The sequence below is a fragment of the Somniosus microcephalus genome, chromosome 15 (genome assembly GCF_052327205.1).
Source record: "Somniosus microcephalus isolate GS21.2 chromosome 15, FLI_Smic_1.0, whole genome shotgun sequence".
Classification (NCBI taxonomy): Eukaryota; Metazoa; Chordata; class Chondrichthyes; order Squaliformes; family Somniosidae; genus Somniosus; species Somniosus microcephalus.
In genome coordinates this window covers 104,540,525-104,557,919 of record NC_141001.1, presented here as the reverse complement: position 1 = coordinate 104,557,919, position 17,395 = coordinate 104,540,525, and the positions used below count along the sequence as shown (strand labels likewise).

At 46.2% G+C, this 17,395-nt stretch overlaps 1 protein-coding gene across 5 annotated transcripts in view; it reads right to left on the bottom strand.

Moving 5' to 3' along the window:
• The window catches only part of cttn (cortactin), a 64,186-nt gene that overhangs the window by 10,044 nt on the left and 36,747 nt on the right, over positions 1–17,395 (bottom strand). For 4 of the 5 annotated variants that reach the window (XM_086008218.1, XM_086008220.1, XM_086008222.1 and 1 more), the window contains 5 exons: positions 16,065–16,175; positions 11,304–11,414; positions 8,877–8,932; positions 4,174–4,243; positions 2,898–3,046 (listed from right to left, as the gene is read on the bottom strand). In XM_086008218.1, the coding sequence (XP_085864344.1) occupies positions 2,898–3,046; positions 4,174–4,243; positions 8,877–8,932; positions 11,304–11,414; positions 16,065–16,175 (497 nt within the window). The remainder of the gene's footprint in view (positions 1–2,897; positions 3,047–4,173; positions 4,244–8,876; positions 8,933–11,303; positions 11,415–16,064; positions 16,176–17,395) is intronic. The other variant, XM_086008223.1, reaches the window with a different exon arrangement.

Below are 17,395 nucleotides of genomic sequence, written 5' to 3'. Positions count from 1 at the left end.
GTTCACCTTTCAGTGGGTTAGATCAAATAGCACAGAATACTTAGTTAACAACCTCTGAAAACAGATTATCTGGTCATTATAACATTGCTGTTTGTGGGAGCTTGTTGTGTGCAAATTGACTGCCATGTTTCCTACAATGGGCCCGAATATCCGATCGGAGGCTTCCTACGGGCGGATGCTGCAGATCGGAAAAAATCTTCAAACTTACCTGCTGGTTTCGTAGATCCCAAGGCTTCCAATCCTGGGCCTCCCCTGTTGGAAATGCGCAGAGGCCCAGGTATCCCAGGGGCACAGGCGGTTCGCAAGCGCCCCTGGGATCACGTGAGCCATGGGGAACCAATCAAAGAAGGGAATCCCCCTTCACACTTTTGACAGGTCCGTATGCACAGAACCATCAAAAGTATGAATGGGGGATCACATTTAAAAACAGTTAAACATTTAAAAAAAAATTAAAATTTGTTAAAATTACATTAAATTAAATATTTGAAACAAAAATAAATTTTTTTGAAAAATATTAAAGTTTTTTACGGGGCTAAAAATAAACATACCTTTTTCTAAAAAGTATTATTAAATTATAAATGAGTGGAAAATATATATATATTTTTTAAACTCTTATGCTGGTGAAAGCAAGCCTTACGCAGGCTTTTACCAGGCGTAAGATTTTGAAAGGTTTTCAGCGGGCGGAGGTTGTGCAGAAAGCAGAACTCCCCGCCCGCGGAGGCCCTTCTCCCGGGCAGGCGGAGGATCTGTCAAGAGGATTCTCGACAGATCGCAAGTGCCGGGTTTTAGCGCATGCGCTTCGCACGCCTGAAACCGGCACTTGCGAGGCCCCTAGGGGCGCGTACAACACCTCGTACACACCCGTGGGGGGTCGGAAAATCCGGCCCATTACGACAGTGACTACACTTCAAAAGTGCGTCATTGGCTGTAAAGCGCTTTGGGATGTCCCGAGGTAGTGAAAGGCGCTATAGAAAACGCAAGCTCTTTCTTTTAAATACTGGCAGAAAACCACAGGTTTCAAAATATAGTTCATTAGAATGTGGAAGCTCCGACTGCAACCACAGCCATCACGTGGACACCACGCGTGAGACACTGAAACCCAACCCACCAATGTGACCCCCCGCCACGCTTCACTACCAACCACCTCCCTGAAACCTGGACTGTACCCTCGTGCACATTTCTCCCAGGCCCCTCTCTCTCGACTCCACTGGCAGAGATCCCCCTGCTCCGCACCTCCACTCCAAACAGAAACAGCCACCGGCCTCTTCCCCGCCAAAGCCCAACAGCACGCTGACGGTAAGCAGCCGTGACCCTGATTATATTCTTCGCTGTCCAGTCCATCTCCATCTGTGGTAGGTCAAGAGCTGGATGAGCACAACAGACCCTTCCGCCCAACACAGGATTACATTACATAGGATATACGGGACAGAAACAGGCCATTCGGCCCAACCAGTCCATGCCGGCGTTGATGCTCCACTCGAGCCTCCTCCCGTCTTTCCTCATCTAAATCTATTAGCATAACCCTCTATTCCCTTCTCCCTCATGTGCTTATTTAGCTTCCCCTTAAATGCATCTATACTATTCGCTTTAACCACTCCCTGTGGTAGCGAGTTCCACATTCTCACCACTCTTTGGGTAAAGAAGTTTCTTCTGAATTCCCTCTTGGATTTCTTGGTGACTATCTTATATTGATGGCCTCTAGTTATGCTCTTCCCCACAAGTGGAAACATTCTCTCTGTATCCACTCTATCAAAACCTTTCATAATTTTAAAGACCTCTATTAGGTCACCCCTCAGCCTTTTTTCAAGAGAAAAGAGACCCAGCCTGTTCATCCTTTCCCGATATGTATATCCTCACATTTCTGGTCTCATCCTTATAAATCTTCTCCACACCCTCTCCAGTGCCTCTATATCCTTTTTATAATATAGCCACCAGAACTGTACAGGGTTTCACAGAGGCAGACAAAGCAGTTGGATTAGTCGTAAGATGAAACTATTCAGCCGAGGCAGAATAAAAGGAACGCTGTTCATTCATTCCCATGTCACAACTGAAACCATCGACAAATACAAAGAGACACACCTAAGCAACATTAACACTTCATGAGACACCAGATGGCCATCCCTACACATGTGGTTTTATCATCCGAATACTTTAGATCCGGTTACTGCCTGGTGATCACTCCCAGATACTCTCGAGTCTCCACAATAGCTTTCCCAGATGTGCTACTTAATGTCAAAACTCATGCAAGAGAAGAGTCTGAAAGGAACAATGGTCACACAGAGGAATGGCAGCAGTTTAACAAGGGACCAGCGAACGTACAAAATTGAAGGGCAGGAAAAGACCAGCTGGTCCATCAAGCCTGCCCCACACTCATGATAGCCGGAGCATCATAACTCATCACTTCTCCCCAACCCCCCACCCCTCCCCACAGCCAAGTAATCTCCCGGGAGAGGTAAAAAAAAAGAGAAAAAACCCAGGGCCAATAAGGGAATAAAAACTCTGGAAAATTCCTCTCCGACCCCCTCAGGCGATCGAAACCAGTCCAAAGGATCACATGCACCAAGTGTTAGCTATAAAGACACTTGCCTTCTGTATGATGCAATCTCTGGGGAAGGCAACTGCCAGCAAATGAAGTGTGAATGGATTAGGACAGAGAAAACCTGCTCATTGCATTGCAAGTTCGCACACAGGAGGAGCTGATCAGACTTTTGAAAGGCCCTGGTTTGTTACATTTCTGGATTCTAGAATGCTGGAGTGTCATTGTCAGTGTCATTGATCAGATACCGGCCCTGCATCAGCAATAGGGCTTTGCAACGATAGCCGCGAACTGCAAGTTATTCATTTATACTGCAACTGAGAAAGGCAAGCCTCTTTAGCAGTGACGATTCTCCACCAACCTCCAATTTCCTCTTGGCTTCCTCCTGTTCTTGTTTCTCGCTGGCACGACGGCGAGCTCTCTCCTCTTCAGTCTTCTTTCTATCCTCCTCCTCTTTTGCTTTGGCTATGTTCTCAAACTTGGACCGGATGCTGCTCGCACTCGCACTGGCTGCAAAGCGAAAAGAACGAACTAAAGTCGTGAAGTTCTGGGAACTTCTTGAGTGGCAGCACACATCAGGGAACTGGTCCAACACAGGGTAGTAAGATTACAGCGACTTCCAAAGGCAAAAAAGCAAATTATCATTACACTTAAATCAGTCACGTAACCACGCAAGCTGGACAGACCAAGGTAAATGTCTCCACAATCAGTAGTGAGGTTTGGTGACTGGAGGGGTGAGGACAATTCAACAGCTCTTCTATTTATATAGCACCTTTAACATAGTAAAACATCCCATGGTGCTTCACAGGCGAGTTAGCAAACAAAATTTGACACCGAGCCATACAAGGAGAAATTAGGGCAGGTGACCAAAAGCTTGGTCAAAGAGGTAGGTTTTAAGGAGCGTCTTAAAAGGAGGAAAGAGAGGTACAAGAAACTTTCTGATATCCGGCACTGACGGGACCGAGCTGGTGCCGTACCATCAAAAGTGCCGGACATACCAGCATAATGTTGAAACATACAGAACTGAAAAGCTCCGTGTGAATCAACAAACCCTGTTGCTTAGCAACAGCTTCAAAACAGTCAGCTGCAGCTGCAAGCGTCTCTAGCTGAAGCTGTTGCTATAGCTACAGACCTTGCAGTGCCTGACTGGGGGAAAAAAAAAGCAACGAGAACTAAAAAAACAGCTCCTGATTTTTGCCGTTAGATCGAGTATTCCGGACATATAACCTCCGGATAAACCAAAGTTTCCTGTAGTGAGGTTTAGGGAGGGAATTCCGGAGCTTAGGGCCTCGGCAGCTGAAGGCACGGCCAAAGGTTGAGCGATTATAATCAGGGATGCTCAAGAGGCCAGAATTGGAGGAGTGCAGATATCTCGGGGGAGGTTGTGCGGCTAAAGGAGATTAGAGATAGGGAGGGGCGAGGCCATGGAGGGATTTGAAAACAAGGATGAGAATTTTGAAATCGAGGCGCTGCTTAACCGGGAGCCAATGTCGGTCAGCGAGCACAGGGTTAGGACACGGGCGGCCAAGTTTTGGACGACCTCAAGTTTACGGAGAAGGATTGAGTTACTGCATCAGCAACAGATTGCACAAAATGGATAAACAGGTTGAGAATTATTCCTTGAAGTTCATACGTACCAGCTTCCACTGGCTTAGTTTTCTGATAAGCTGGTGCCAGCCGCTCAATATCATCAAAGGACGCTGCACTCTGTAATCAGGAAAACGCTAGGCATTAGAACCAGTTTTCCCCAGTTCAGTTAGTGCCCTCATTCATTCTCGCTCTCTCGGGGTCAACTAAGCAGTTTTTAAATTACTGCTGCAAGACATCTTGTTTGAGGCTCTTGTCTGGAAAAAGCCTGCCTCATTACAGGAGGCAGAAAAATACACATCCCATTATCTTTAGTGTTCACACTTAGTGTAAATCGTAGCAGATTCAGGGGTGTACCAAAAAAACTTGTAACAGTTTTACAAAAGATCACAATGCGCACAACAACTTCCTGGCAAACGCTGAGCAGACTAACAAGAAATGAATGAATATGAAAGCATCTATTAAAAGTCTAATACTTATTTAGACGCAGCGTTTCTATCTCTATGGAGACCCCCCCCCCCCCACCCCTCATCCAAAGACACAGTGTGATGGAATACTCTCCACTTGCCTGGATGAGTGCAGCTCCAACTACACTCAAGAAGCTCAACACCTTCCAGGACAAAGCAGCCCGCTTGATCGGCACCTCACCCACCACCTTAAACATTCACTCCCTCCACCACCGGCGCACCGTGGCTGCAGTGTGTACCATCTACAAGGTGCAATGCAGCAACTCGCCAAGGCTTCTTCGGCAGCACCTCCCAAACCCGCGACCTCTACCACCTAGGAGGACAAGGGCAGCAGGCGCATGGGAATACCACCACCTCCAAGTTCCCCTCCAAGTCACACACCACCCTGACTTAGAAGTATATCGCCGTTCCTTCATCGTCACTGGGTCAAAATCCTGCAACTCCCCTCCCTAACAGCACTGTGGGAGTACCTTCACCACACGGACTGCAGCGGTTCAAGAAGGTGGCTCACCACCACCTTCTGAAGGGCAATTAGGGATGGGCAATAAATGCTGGCCTGGCCAGCGACGCCCACATCCCATAAACAAATTTTTTTTAAAAGACACGGTAAAGCAGTTTCCAAGAGCTCCCGTTGCTATGGATGCAGAAGTGTGCACGTGTGTTTTGGTCACCATTTTCTTGAGCACTGATCACTGTCTCAATGTCTCGACAGTAAGGGGGCGGAGGGAAAAGTAAAAGGGAAATGAAGGCTGGGAGAGAAAGCAAAATAAAATGCAGACCGACATAAGTGACGGCTCGGAAAGTGAAAAAGGACATAGACAGGCTAAGTGAGTGGGCAGAGACTTGGCAGATGAAATATAATACTGGAAAGTGTGAGGTTATGCACATTGGCAGAAAAAATCAAAGAGCAAGTTATTATCTAAATGGAGAAAAACTGCAAAGTGCTACAGTACAAAGGGATCTGGGGGTCCTGGTGCATGAAACACAAAAAGTTAGTATGCAGGTGCAGCAGGTGATCAGGAAGGCCAATGGAATCTTGGCTTTTATTGCAAGGGGGATGGAGTATAAAAACAGGGAAGTCTTGCTGCAGTTATACAGGGTATTGGTGAGGCCACACCTGGAATACTGCGTGCAGTTTTGGTTTCCATATTTAAGAAAAGATATACTTGCTCTTGAGGCAGTTCAGAGAAGGTTCACTTGGTTGATTCTGGAGATGAGGGGGTTGACGTATGAGGAAAGGTTGAGTAGGTTGGGCCTCTACTCATTGGAGTTCAGAAGAATGAGAGGTGATCTTATTGAAACATATAAGATTGTGAGGGGGCTTGATCGGGTGGATGCGGTGAGGGTGTTTCCACTGATGGGCGAGACTAGAACTAGGGGGCATAATCTTAGAATAAGGGGCTGCCCTTTCAAAACTGAGATGAGGAGAAACTTCTTCACTCAGAGGGTAGTAAATCTATGGAATTTGCTACCCCAGAGAGCTGTGGAAGCTGCAACATTAAATAAATTTAAAACAGAGATAGACAGTTACTTAGCAGATAAGGGAATTAGGGGTTATGGGGAGCGGGCAGGGAAGTGGACGTGAGTCTAGGTTCAGATCAGCCATGATCCTATTGAATGGCGGAGCAGGCCCGAGGGGCCGTATGGCCTACTCCTGCTCCTACTTCTTATGTTCTTATGTGATGGTCTGGAGGACAGCGAACTGGCAGCTTCCGTTGTCATTCCGCCTTTGAAACTGACCACAACTTCGGGATTTGCCGCATGTGGAAATCCTGAATTTGCGGTCAGTCATTGCCAGCTCTGACACAGGCCTCGCTGTGCCCCCCTCCCCCGCAACAGAGCCGGCGATCAGTGCAATCACTCAAATCAGGGAAACCAACGAAAACTTCGGCTCTTCCGCAGTCAGTACACTGTTAAATTCCCCACTAAATGTTAGACCCAAAGGGATTAGGTGTAACTGGGGTTTTAACAGCGTATTGACTGCTAAACAAATGTTAAGGGCCTAGAAAACTAATTTAAGTTTTGTGCAGTGTGAAATGTATCCATTTTAATTAAAATTAAAGAAATTTAAAAAAAAAAATTTGTCCATCTTTATTTCAGGTTTGCCTTTTCCCCATGTGCGAGCCCCAATCTTTGCTTTGTTCTCTCTAACATTTTTTAAAAGTTAGAATTTTAAGAGCATATTCACTTCCTTATTCGCTGTCTGTGAGAATTCTGCCTTTTGATTGGCTGCTCAGACAGCCTGTTGATGTCACAGCAGCTTGCGCTGGGGGATCCCCACTGTACCTCCGTTGAATTGAAGGTGGGAAAACCCGAAGTTCTCGACACAGGGATTGCGAGATCCTTGTGCGAAGCGCACTTCAGGACCGCTGACTGCAAATTCCAGGCCATTACAATCTATTTTTGATAACTTTCAGATTGGAAAGTAAAAAAAATGGAAATGTTTCTTTTTGCCAATCACTGGTGACCATATAAATGTCACGGGCATAGAGGGAATTTATAAAAAATAATGCCGACAATACCAAACTGTGAGGAAGACGCAGGAGCCCATCAGAAAGTAGGCAGATAGGAGGCAAATGCTGTTCTATGTAGATAGATATTAAAACTGAACAAAAATATACCATAAAACAGTAACACTTTCAATTCTCAACAGAAAGAAAGACTTGCATTTATATAGCGCAACCACCAGGCATCTCAAAGCACTTTACAGCCAATGAAGTACTTTTGGAGTGTAGTCTGTTATAATGTGGGAAACGTGACAGCCAATTTGCACACAGCACGCTCCCAGATAATCTGTTTTTGTTATGTTGGTTGAGGGATAAATATTGACCAGGACACCGGGGATAACTCCCCTGCTCTTCTTCGAGATCGTGCCTTGGGATCTTTTACGTCCACCCGAGAGAGCAGACGGGGCCTCGGTTTAACATCTTATCTGAAAGACGGCACCTCCGACAGTGCAGCGCTCCCTCAGCACTGCACTGGAGTGTCAGCCTAGCTTTGTGTGTGCAAGTCCCTGGAGTGGGACTTGATCCCACAACCTTCTGACTCGGAGGAGAGTGTGCTACCCACTGAGCCAAAGCTGACACCGACACTAACACCAAACAGGAGTTTGGTTAGGCCAGGTTTTGGATGCCCCATTATAGAAAGGGTGCTAGAGCCAGAGAAAAGGGTGCAATGTATATTCACTGGGAAGATACCAGAGATAAGAGGAGACTTGAAAAACTGGGGCTCAGTGCACTGGGGTTGGTTATTAGAAGTTCAAAGTATTAAAATGCTTTGAGGGGGCAAATAGGGAGATTATTTCCCGTGACTAATGGTCCTTCTAATTTTGTTTTGGACCGCGCGTTAAAGGGGCCATCCAAAATTCCCCGCGTGCGCGGTTTTTCTATTTAAAAGCCGGCTCACCGGGACCTGCAGAGCGGCCACGCAGCCTAAAAGGAACGTTGGTGGCGACTCGATAATGGAGGCATACACTGAGGATTAGTACCAGCAGCAATAAATGGGTTAATGGGATTTGGCATCCATTGCCACAAGTGACTATTGCAGCCGAGACAGTCAACATTTGAAAGGGTTTTATATAAATACTTGAAGAGCAGGGAGGAGTAGGGAAATGGGATTCAAGTTGACAGCTCCAGTACCGAGCTAGCACTGGCACGATGGGCCAAATAGCCTCCTCCTGTGCTATAATTTCTATGATTCTATTAGGATTACATGTTCAACTCCATACATCTCACTTATACATTTAAAAGACCTTTGATTAAAGTCTACAATATATGTTTTTATTCTAAAATCAGCATCCGGCCACAAGATCAATCAGCAGCAGGATATCACAGACAAACTGCTAAGACATAAAAATAAATTATATATATTTTTTTTTTAATGTAGAAAATTTTTAGGGCCAGAGTGATCTCCTGAGTGATCAGCCATGATCTCATTGAATGGCGGAACAGGCTCGAGGGGCCTAATGGCCTACTCCTGCTCCTATGTTTCTATGGGCTAGTTTTGATCGCCTAAGGGGGTTTGGAGAGGAATTCACCCCCCCCCCCCCCCCAAATTGGCCTGGTATTTTTCACCTCTCAGGAGATCACGTGGTTTTGGGTGGGGTGGGGTGTGTCTATATTGCGATATCAAATTAGCACCATTTGTGTGGGAGAGGCTGGATGGACCAGAGAGTCTTTTCCTGTCCGGAATTGCTCCTGTGTTTGTGTTTTGACTTTGATGTAAAAACAGCTAAGTATTAGATATATATTTATATATATAAAAAAACATTTGTTGCAGTCGCTCACCTTATCCATTCGGTCTTTTTGCACCCCATATTTGCCACCAAATCCCTTTGAGTAGTCTGAAACAAGAGGTTGAGAGAGTAAGTTTCAGTTGGGCACAAGGCATTCAGGCGAGAGCAGAATGGCCATGCACTATACAATGAAGGCAGACAAGTTGAATGCAAATAGCCTCTCATTTTAAATGACAGCCAAGGTTTGATTAGGCTTAATTAGATTAGCCATGAAATAAAAGGAAAAAATTATACTGACACAGATTATTAATCTGGCGCCTTGTCTTTATGCCTTTTGAAACTGATGAGCAGAGTTTGCAATTCAACAGGATAGTAAATGAGGCGTTGGAGTGAACTACCTGACCACTACAGGCATGCTATGGTCAGTCTTTCAGACCGAGAGGTGCTGATGGTTTGAGTGCAGTAAATGTACAAGCAGAAATAAAGTCGACAGATTAGACAGGACAATGACAAATAAATGCACCACTTTGCAGCACAGACCTTTGAGGCATTTAACTGAAAAGTTACCTTTGTGCCCATTTGTACTGGGACCAGGAACCAACTGGATGATCCCAGATGGGTCCATCTCTGTCCCAGATCCAGAACTCTTAGTTTCAACCTCTTCCCCCACCCTGCACCGCCCCCCACAGCCCCATCCCAAATAAAAGTGGGTTGATGTTACCACAGCGATGTTGTGTATGTCCCATGACACCACCACTTCAAATGGACAGTGGAAGCAGTGTACAGCACTGCTGTAACCTGTGTCCCCAGGTCACAAATTGGCCAAAGTCTGGACATTTGGTGCTAGCCATCCCAATAGTCTTTTTACTGGCAGCTTGATTACCTGCATAAACCTGGAGCACTCTAGCTAGTATTTTTATAAATCTGATCACAAGAAAGATTTCGCTCAATGTTCTTTATAAAGAACATCCGAATTAGGGATTCGAATCAGAGTATCAAATCTATTGGGATTATCTTGGCGTTCTGAGTTAATTAAACATTTACTGTGTGCTGTAGAAAGATTTTAAGTAGTAATATTTCAGTATGTTTCACACAATAGAAGCCGACACAAGTCAGGTGTCATTACAAGACTGCGGTCTGAAACTCATACGCGACTTTCACTGCACTATTAGAGCCCACATATTGTAAAGCCCCACATTCAATGAGGTCAGACTACATCCTATTTGATAAATCAAATAGCTGACTTCAGCTGGGGTTAGGAGGAACAGGGTATGGAGAGGGAAGGCTGCTTGCTCCTGGATCTATATCTATCCAGGGCTGTTTTTTTTTTTTAATTATTCATTCATGGGATGTGGGTGTCGCTGACAAGGCCTAATTGCCAGTGTCGGCTGTGGCTCAGTGGGCAGCACTCTCGCCTCGGAGTCAGAAGGTCGTGGGTTCAAGTCCCACTCCAGAGACTTGAGCACATAAAGCTAGGCTGACACTCCCAGTGCAGTGCTGAGGGAGTGCTGCACTGTCGGAGGCGCTGTCTTTTGGATGAGACATTAAACCAAGGCCCCATCCGCTCTCTAAGGTGGACATAAAAGATCCCACGGCACTATTTCGAAGAAGAGCAGAAGAGTTATCCCCAGTATCCTGGCCAATATTTATCCCTCAATCAACATAGCAAAAACAAATTATCTGGTCATGATCACACTGCTGTTTGTGGGAGCTTGCTGTGCACAAATTGGCCACGTTTTCCACATTACAACAGTGACTACACTCCAAAAGTACTTCATTGGCTGTAAAGCGCTATGAGATGTCTGGTAGTCATGAAAGGTGCTATATAAATGCAAGTCTTTCTTTAAGAAGTGGTGGTATACAACTGCCCTCTGAGTGGGCTCGCTGGGCCATTTCAGAGGGCAGTTAAGAGTCAACCACATTGCTGTGGGTCTGGAGTCACATATAGGCCAGACCGGGTAAGGACGGCAGATTTCCTTCCCTAAAGGACATTAGTGAACCAGATGGGTTTTTACGACACTTCGACGGTTTCATGGTCACCATTACTGATACTAGCTTTTTATTCCAGATTTATTTAATTAATTGAATTTAAATTCCCCAGCTGCCATGGTGGGATGTGAACTCCTGTCTCCGGATCATTAGTCCAGGCCTCTGGATTACTAGTCCAGTAACATAACCACGATGCTACCGTTGGGACAGTGCTGCATGTAGATGTTAGAGAAGATTGGACACCTCCCGCAGTCTCATAGCCAGTCTATACTTGACATATCTACATGGGGAAAAAGGCACTAGAATACTGCTGCCAACTAAGAATGAGTCACTGTTTTCAGGAGAGAAGGGAAGAGATTTGGGGGAGTCAAAAACTGCTTTCATCATCCATTGCAAAACATTAAAAAGATAAGTTAAGCCGCTGAAGGGGTCTGTGCTGAAATTTAGTGCATCTTAAGAAACCAGAATGGGGCCTGGCATCAGACTGTGCCTTGTTGAGACTCGTGCTTGGCCAGCTTTTCCTTGTAATCGAACCCCACCGCAGATTTGTCCTGGTTCTCTGTCTCAACACCATATTTCCCGCCGAAACCTCTCTTATAGTCTGTGAATCCACATGCAACCGAGACAAAGACAACAACAACAACAAACAAAAAAGAAAACAAGCCAAGTTAGGTCCGACATTTAATAATAGGTTATAAAACAAAAACACCAAAAAAACAAACAAACACAGTACGACACCAGACCGTAAAAAACAGATTGCTTCAAAATGCAACACAGAAGGATTTAGCGATTTTTTTTTTTTTTGGTTAAGAACGATTGGATTCTGGTTAAACGGTATCATCTGAAAACACCAGTTAGTCTCAACCAAGCTGTTTTGGGCATAGCTTCAATCTAGTGTCCATGACAAAGCGGCACAGATTCAATCACCAACACGATTAGACGGTTAGAGATGAGCAACACACAAAATACCAGTTCTCTTTTCCCCCCCCTCAAAAGACACAAAGTTGTAGAAACCCTTTATATCAGCCAATGAAAACCAACAACCGTAGAAATCATTGCAAGCTAGAAAAAAAAATCTTTTTTTTGAAGAAATAGCGCAAGTACAAATAGCATAAAAAAGAAAAATGTCATCCTCCTTGTAGATACGAGCAAGCTTGCATACAATGAAAAAGCAAAATCTTACAGCAGTGTCCATTTAGTCTCTTCTTTTCACAATAGCCACACAAGTCAAACAATTGGTCCCCTACCCATTTAACTTAGAGCACCAAGCATCGACGAATCCCGATTCAGCAGATCGAGGCAATTCTTGGACTCCACGTGAATGGCAACTGCATGGATTTAGAGATGTCCTTTACACATTAGGCCGCAGAATAGCCATAGGATAAGTTAGTGAATCTTTACCTGTTTTTGACTGGCTAAGAAACATCCCAAACACAATTTATGACCCATTTTCCCATAGCTTATTTATTGATAACTAAACAAGATGATTTAATTGGATTTTTAGAAATTTATTCATTCACGGGATGTGGGCGTCGCTGGCAAGGCCAGCATTTATTGCCCATCCCTAGATGCCCTCGATGAGGTGGTGATGAGCCGCCGCCTTGAACCGCTGCAGTCGGTGTGGTGAGGGTACTCCCACAGTGCTGTTAGTTAGGGGGTTTCAGGATTTTGACCCAGCGACGATAAAAGAAACTGCAATATATTTCCAAGTCAGGATGATGTGCGAGTTGGAGGGGAACTTGGAGGTGGTGGTGTTCCCATGTGCCTGGTGCCCTTGTCCTTCTAGGTGGTAGAGGTCGCGGGTTTGGGAGGTGCTGCCGAAGAAGTGTGAACTATTCTTCCGTTTAGATTCGAAGTCAAGGCTCCACAAACGAAACGGCGTTTCCTCTCCAGCTGAGAACTTTAGGTAGTATGATGCATCAAATATCAAACTATCCTATTCAACAAATACAGTAATGGGTGGGGGGGGCTGGGAGTCAGAGCATAGCGCACACACTCTTAAGCCTGCTAGTATGTCTATGATGAAGCAGATACCGATTGTATTCTGATTAGTTTTTAAGGGAGCTAACTTTAGTGGCCGATGACCCTCGCATCATTTTCTGGTTTTAGTAATCAAGAACTACATTGTTTGGTAAAGTGCATTTCATATTTTGACATTTTTACACGTTTTCATTTTATGCTCTCAATGAGCTGAAAAATTGGTCTTCAAAAGATCACTAGACACTTACAAATGAGGAAGGCTTTTCGACGAATCTTAATTCATCCATCCACAGCAACCCTAACACTGTCTCCTCACCTCCTCCCCTCCCGCTCCATAACTCTCAGCTCCTAACTGAGCAGTCAGAGCCAGGAGGAAGAAAAAAACCAAGGTAGGTAAAAGGTTTTAACAAAGTTATAGAAATATTAGGGAAAAGGTGAAAATAGAACAAAGAATGGAATATGAGCGGGAATGTGGAAAAGGAAAATTTAAGTGCTTAAAATCTACTTTAATTCAAAATTGTTTAAATGTACATGATAAATATCTATAATAAAACTACCCGATACTCGAGTCATTGTTGGCATTTGCTTTAGAATCACAACACATGGGCATGAGCTCAAAACTCGCTAGACCTGTTGGAGGTCGATGGGGCAGTGAGTTAAATTCCATTACGTTTCCCAGCTCCCTTCTCAAAAAAAAAGCAAGCTAAACCAGCTGGAGGCTGGTGTACAAGTGCTGAATATTTACAGATAGGCTTTTGTGAAACAAACCCCAAAAGAAAAGAATTGTGGTAAAGTGCGTTGCGAGAATGTATTTTTTACATTGTTGCTACAAGGCACGTCCTACCAGATAGGGTGGTGGAAGCGGAATCCATAATCGCTTTTAAAAGGCAAATAGATAAATGTTTGAAAAAGAAAAATTAAAAGGTATGAGGAAAGGGCAGGGCAGTGAGACAGTGTGCAGCTGAGAGCTGGCACAGCAGGCATGATGGGCTGAATGGCCTCCTTTGGTAGTGTATGATTCTACTTAACTAATTTAGTGAGTTTATTTAATAGAATGTTATTCTAAAAATGAGGTTCACCAATATAGTATTTTTTTAAACTACAGATCTGGAGAACAGGATATGTGGAGCAGTTACAACTACTTTTATATTCTGAAGAAACCTTGCTGGCCAGGGAGATACACAGTTATATATTTACACTAGCAGAAATCCAAAGTGTTTTCAAAATGAAGTTAACGGCACACCCAGTTCATCTATATCTCAGCACAGACACAGAACCCCCCCCCCCCCCCCCCCACTATGAATGGCAGGGGAGAGGGGTGGAATATAATCAAGTGCATACAATGGCAAACAAGTGCGAGAAGACTGGAGCTGGCCTCTTTTGAAATAAAGGAATGTCATGTAGGGAGATTGAAAAGGCTGCACTGTCAGAGGTGCCGTGCTGAGGGAGCGCCGCACTGTCGGAGAGGTGCCGTGCTGAGGGAGCGCCGCACTGTCGGAGAGGTGCCGTGCTGAGGGAGCGCCGCACTGTCGGAGAGGTGCCGTGCTGAGGGAGCGCCGCACTGTCGGAGAGGTGCCGTGCTGAGGGAGCGCCGCACTGTCGGAGAGGTGCCGTGCTGAGGGAGCGCCGCACTGTCGGAGAGGTGCCGTGCTGAGGGAGCGCCGCACTGTCGGAGAGGTGCCGTGCTGAGGGAGCGCCGCACTGTCGGAGAGGTGCCGTGCTGAGGGAGCGCCGCACTGTCGGAGAGGTGCCGTGCTGAGGGAGCGCCGCACTGTCGGAGAGGTGCCGTGCTGAGGGAGCGCCGCACTGTCGGAGAGGTGCCGTGCTGAGGGAGCGCCGCACTGTCGGAGGGGTCCGTGCTGAGGGAGCGCCGCACTGTCGGAGGGGTGCCGTGCTGAGGGAGCGCCGCACTGTCGGAGGGGTCCGTGCTGAAGGAGCGCCGCACTGTCGGAGGGGTCCGTGCTGAGGGAGCGCCGCACTGTCGGAGGGGAAAGTACCGAGGGAGCGCCGCACTGTCGGAGGGGAAAGTACCGAGGGAGTTCTACCGCACTGTCGGAGGGGAAAGTACCGAGGGAGTTCTACTGCACTGTCGGAGGGGGCAGTACTGAGGGAGTTCTACTGCACTGTCGGAGGGGGCAGTACTGAGGGAGTTCTACTGCACTGTCGGAGGGGGCAGTACTGAGGGAGCGCTGCACTGTCGGAGGGGAAAGTACTGAGGGAGTTCTACTGCACTGTCGGAGGGGGCTGTACTGAGGGAGCGCTGCACTGTCGGAGGGGGCAGTACTGAGGGAGGGCTGCACCGAGGGAGCTCTACTGCACTGTCGGAGGGGGCTGTATTGAGGGAATGCTGCACTGTCAGAGGGGGCTGTACTGAGGGAGCTCTGCTGCACTGTCAGATGCAAAGGCATAATTACGTTAGCACTTCTGGAACCGCTCAGACACCGTAATTGATGCAGTTGCGCCATACAAAAGAGGGGACAGCAGAGTTCTGTTTTTTTTGTTCCTAACTAATACCGTTATTGTCAAATCACTGTCGGCTTGCATTTCTGCTGCCAGCCTTGGACAATCGACACCAGCTGCTTTGTCAGCATCAGCGACGAGGCAAACAATGTCTGCAGTGAGCTTTACGCGAGGAATCCAATGATGTCAGCACAGCGCAGGAAATCCAGACAATTCTGCTAAAGTCTAAACTTGCTGACCACCAGAACAGTGGATGCTTTACTAAACAACAAAAAAATTTCAATTTGATAGTACCGAACTCATCTCCTGTCGAGAACCTTCCAACAAACTCAAACTACAATGGGTCATGTTTGTAAACGCCCGATTAATGCTCAAGTATTCCATGGAACGCTCTCAGACGAAAAACATTGGACATCTGCTTATGTATCAAGGTAATAAAAGGTGGAGAATTAAGTTTACAAAAAAATTCTTCTTGCATTTTAAGTATTCCAATGGTCGTCTCCCATGACCGTGCGAGCATTCTGTTCCTATCTCCATTTTTGGAAGCGATGTCCAAAGTCCAGCGTGCCTCAGTTTTAGCACTGGCTCGTAATAACCTCTCTACCCAAAGAGCGGTTCGAAGGCAGCTATTGAAACTGTATCCAGCACCCTATCAGGCAGTGCATTCCAAATCCTAACCACTTGTAGAAAAAAAAATGTCCTCATGTCGCCTCTGGTTCTTTTGCCAATCACCTTAAATCTCTGCCTTCGCGTTTATTGACCCTTCAGCCACTGGCAACTGTTTCTCTTTATTTAGTCACCAACCACTTACCTTTCTGGGATTCATGCAGTTGCGTGGTCTCTTGGTGGTCCCAGCCCAGGGCGTTCTTGTCCTGTCGATCTGTCTGGACACCAAACTTTCCTCCAAAACCTTTGACGTAGTCTAATTAAATCAAACGCCGTCGATTAGTTTTGGAAGTGAACAGCAGGATAATCCTAAAAGCCCACGCAAAGAATGAAAACTACCGCAAGAGGAGGAGGAGGGGATGGTGGAAAGGGATCGGAGGTTTTAAATGGATGCCAGGTAAATAAGATGAAAGCTCCCTGCACTAGGAAGACTCCTACATGAAAGGAGTCGACAGTCTCAACCCAGTTCCAAGTGGACTTGGGTCCACAATACAAAATCTTAATGGAGCATCAATTCACAATGTCACTCAGAGAACAGAGGAACAGGAGCAGGCCCTTCAGCCCCTTGGGCCTGTTCCGCCAGTCAATTAGATCATGGCTGATCTGTATCTTAACTCCATCGACCCGCCTTGGTTCCTTAATCTTTAATACCCTTGCCTAACAAAAATCTCATCAATCTCAAATTTTGAAGAGGTCACAGGGTTGGGAAACAGAAATGTAACTCGGTCGGTTTAAAGCAGATACAAAGTCAGAGGATGTTGTTCGAGACACACTCTACTTCAGAAATGACCACTTGAAACGTGATCCAGGACCAACATCCCTTGATAAGCACAGAAAAAAAATACACCAGACTGAAATGCTCAAGTTTCCCCCTGCACCTCACATTAAAGCATGCCACTACAGGTAGACTATCCTTTATCCGAACTTCCGAAAACCGAAAACCTCTAAAAACCGAAAGTTTTTTTGTTCAGCGTAAGTCGTGGCGCACGACTTACGCTGAGCAGGGCAGAGGGTCACAGAGTTCCCTCCTGGGTAGGAGATTGCAGGCCGAGCCGGGCAGTGTGAAGGAGGTACCGGGAGAGTGAACCCAACAATACAGCGGCCCGTCCGATATTCTTTTCTCCCGACCCCCCCCTGACCCAGACACCCTCCGACCCGTCAGATATTCTTTTCTCCCCCCCCCCCCCCCCCACCCGACCCCCAACCTGATTTGCGGGCCAGCTTAGTAGGAGTCAGCCGATATCCGGCTTTCCAGAGAAGCAGAACGGGGAATGAGACACGGAACAGTCGCAAGAGGTAACCTGAACTTTTACAATTTATATTAAATACAAATTTCCCAGTCTTATAATACCTTCTGAAATCCGAAAAATTCCGAAAACCGAAACTCAGCTGGTCCCAAGGCTTTCGGATAAGGGATAGTGTACCTGTATTAAATTGGCGGCAATAGACGCGGCAGCCACCTTCCAAACTAACAGC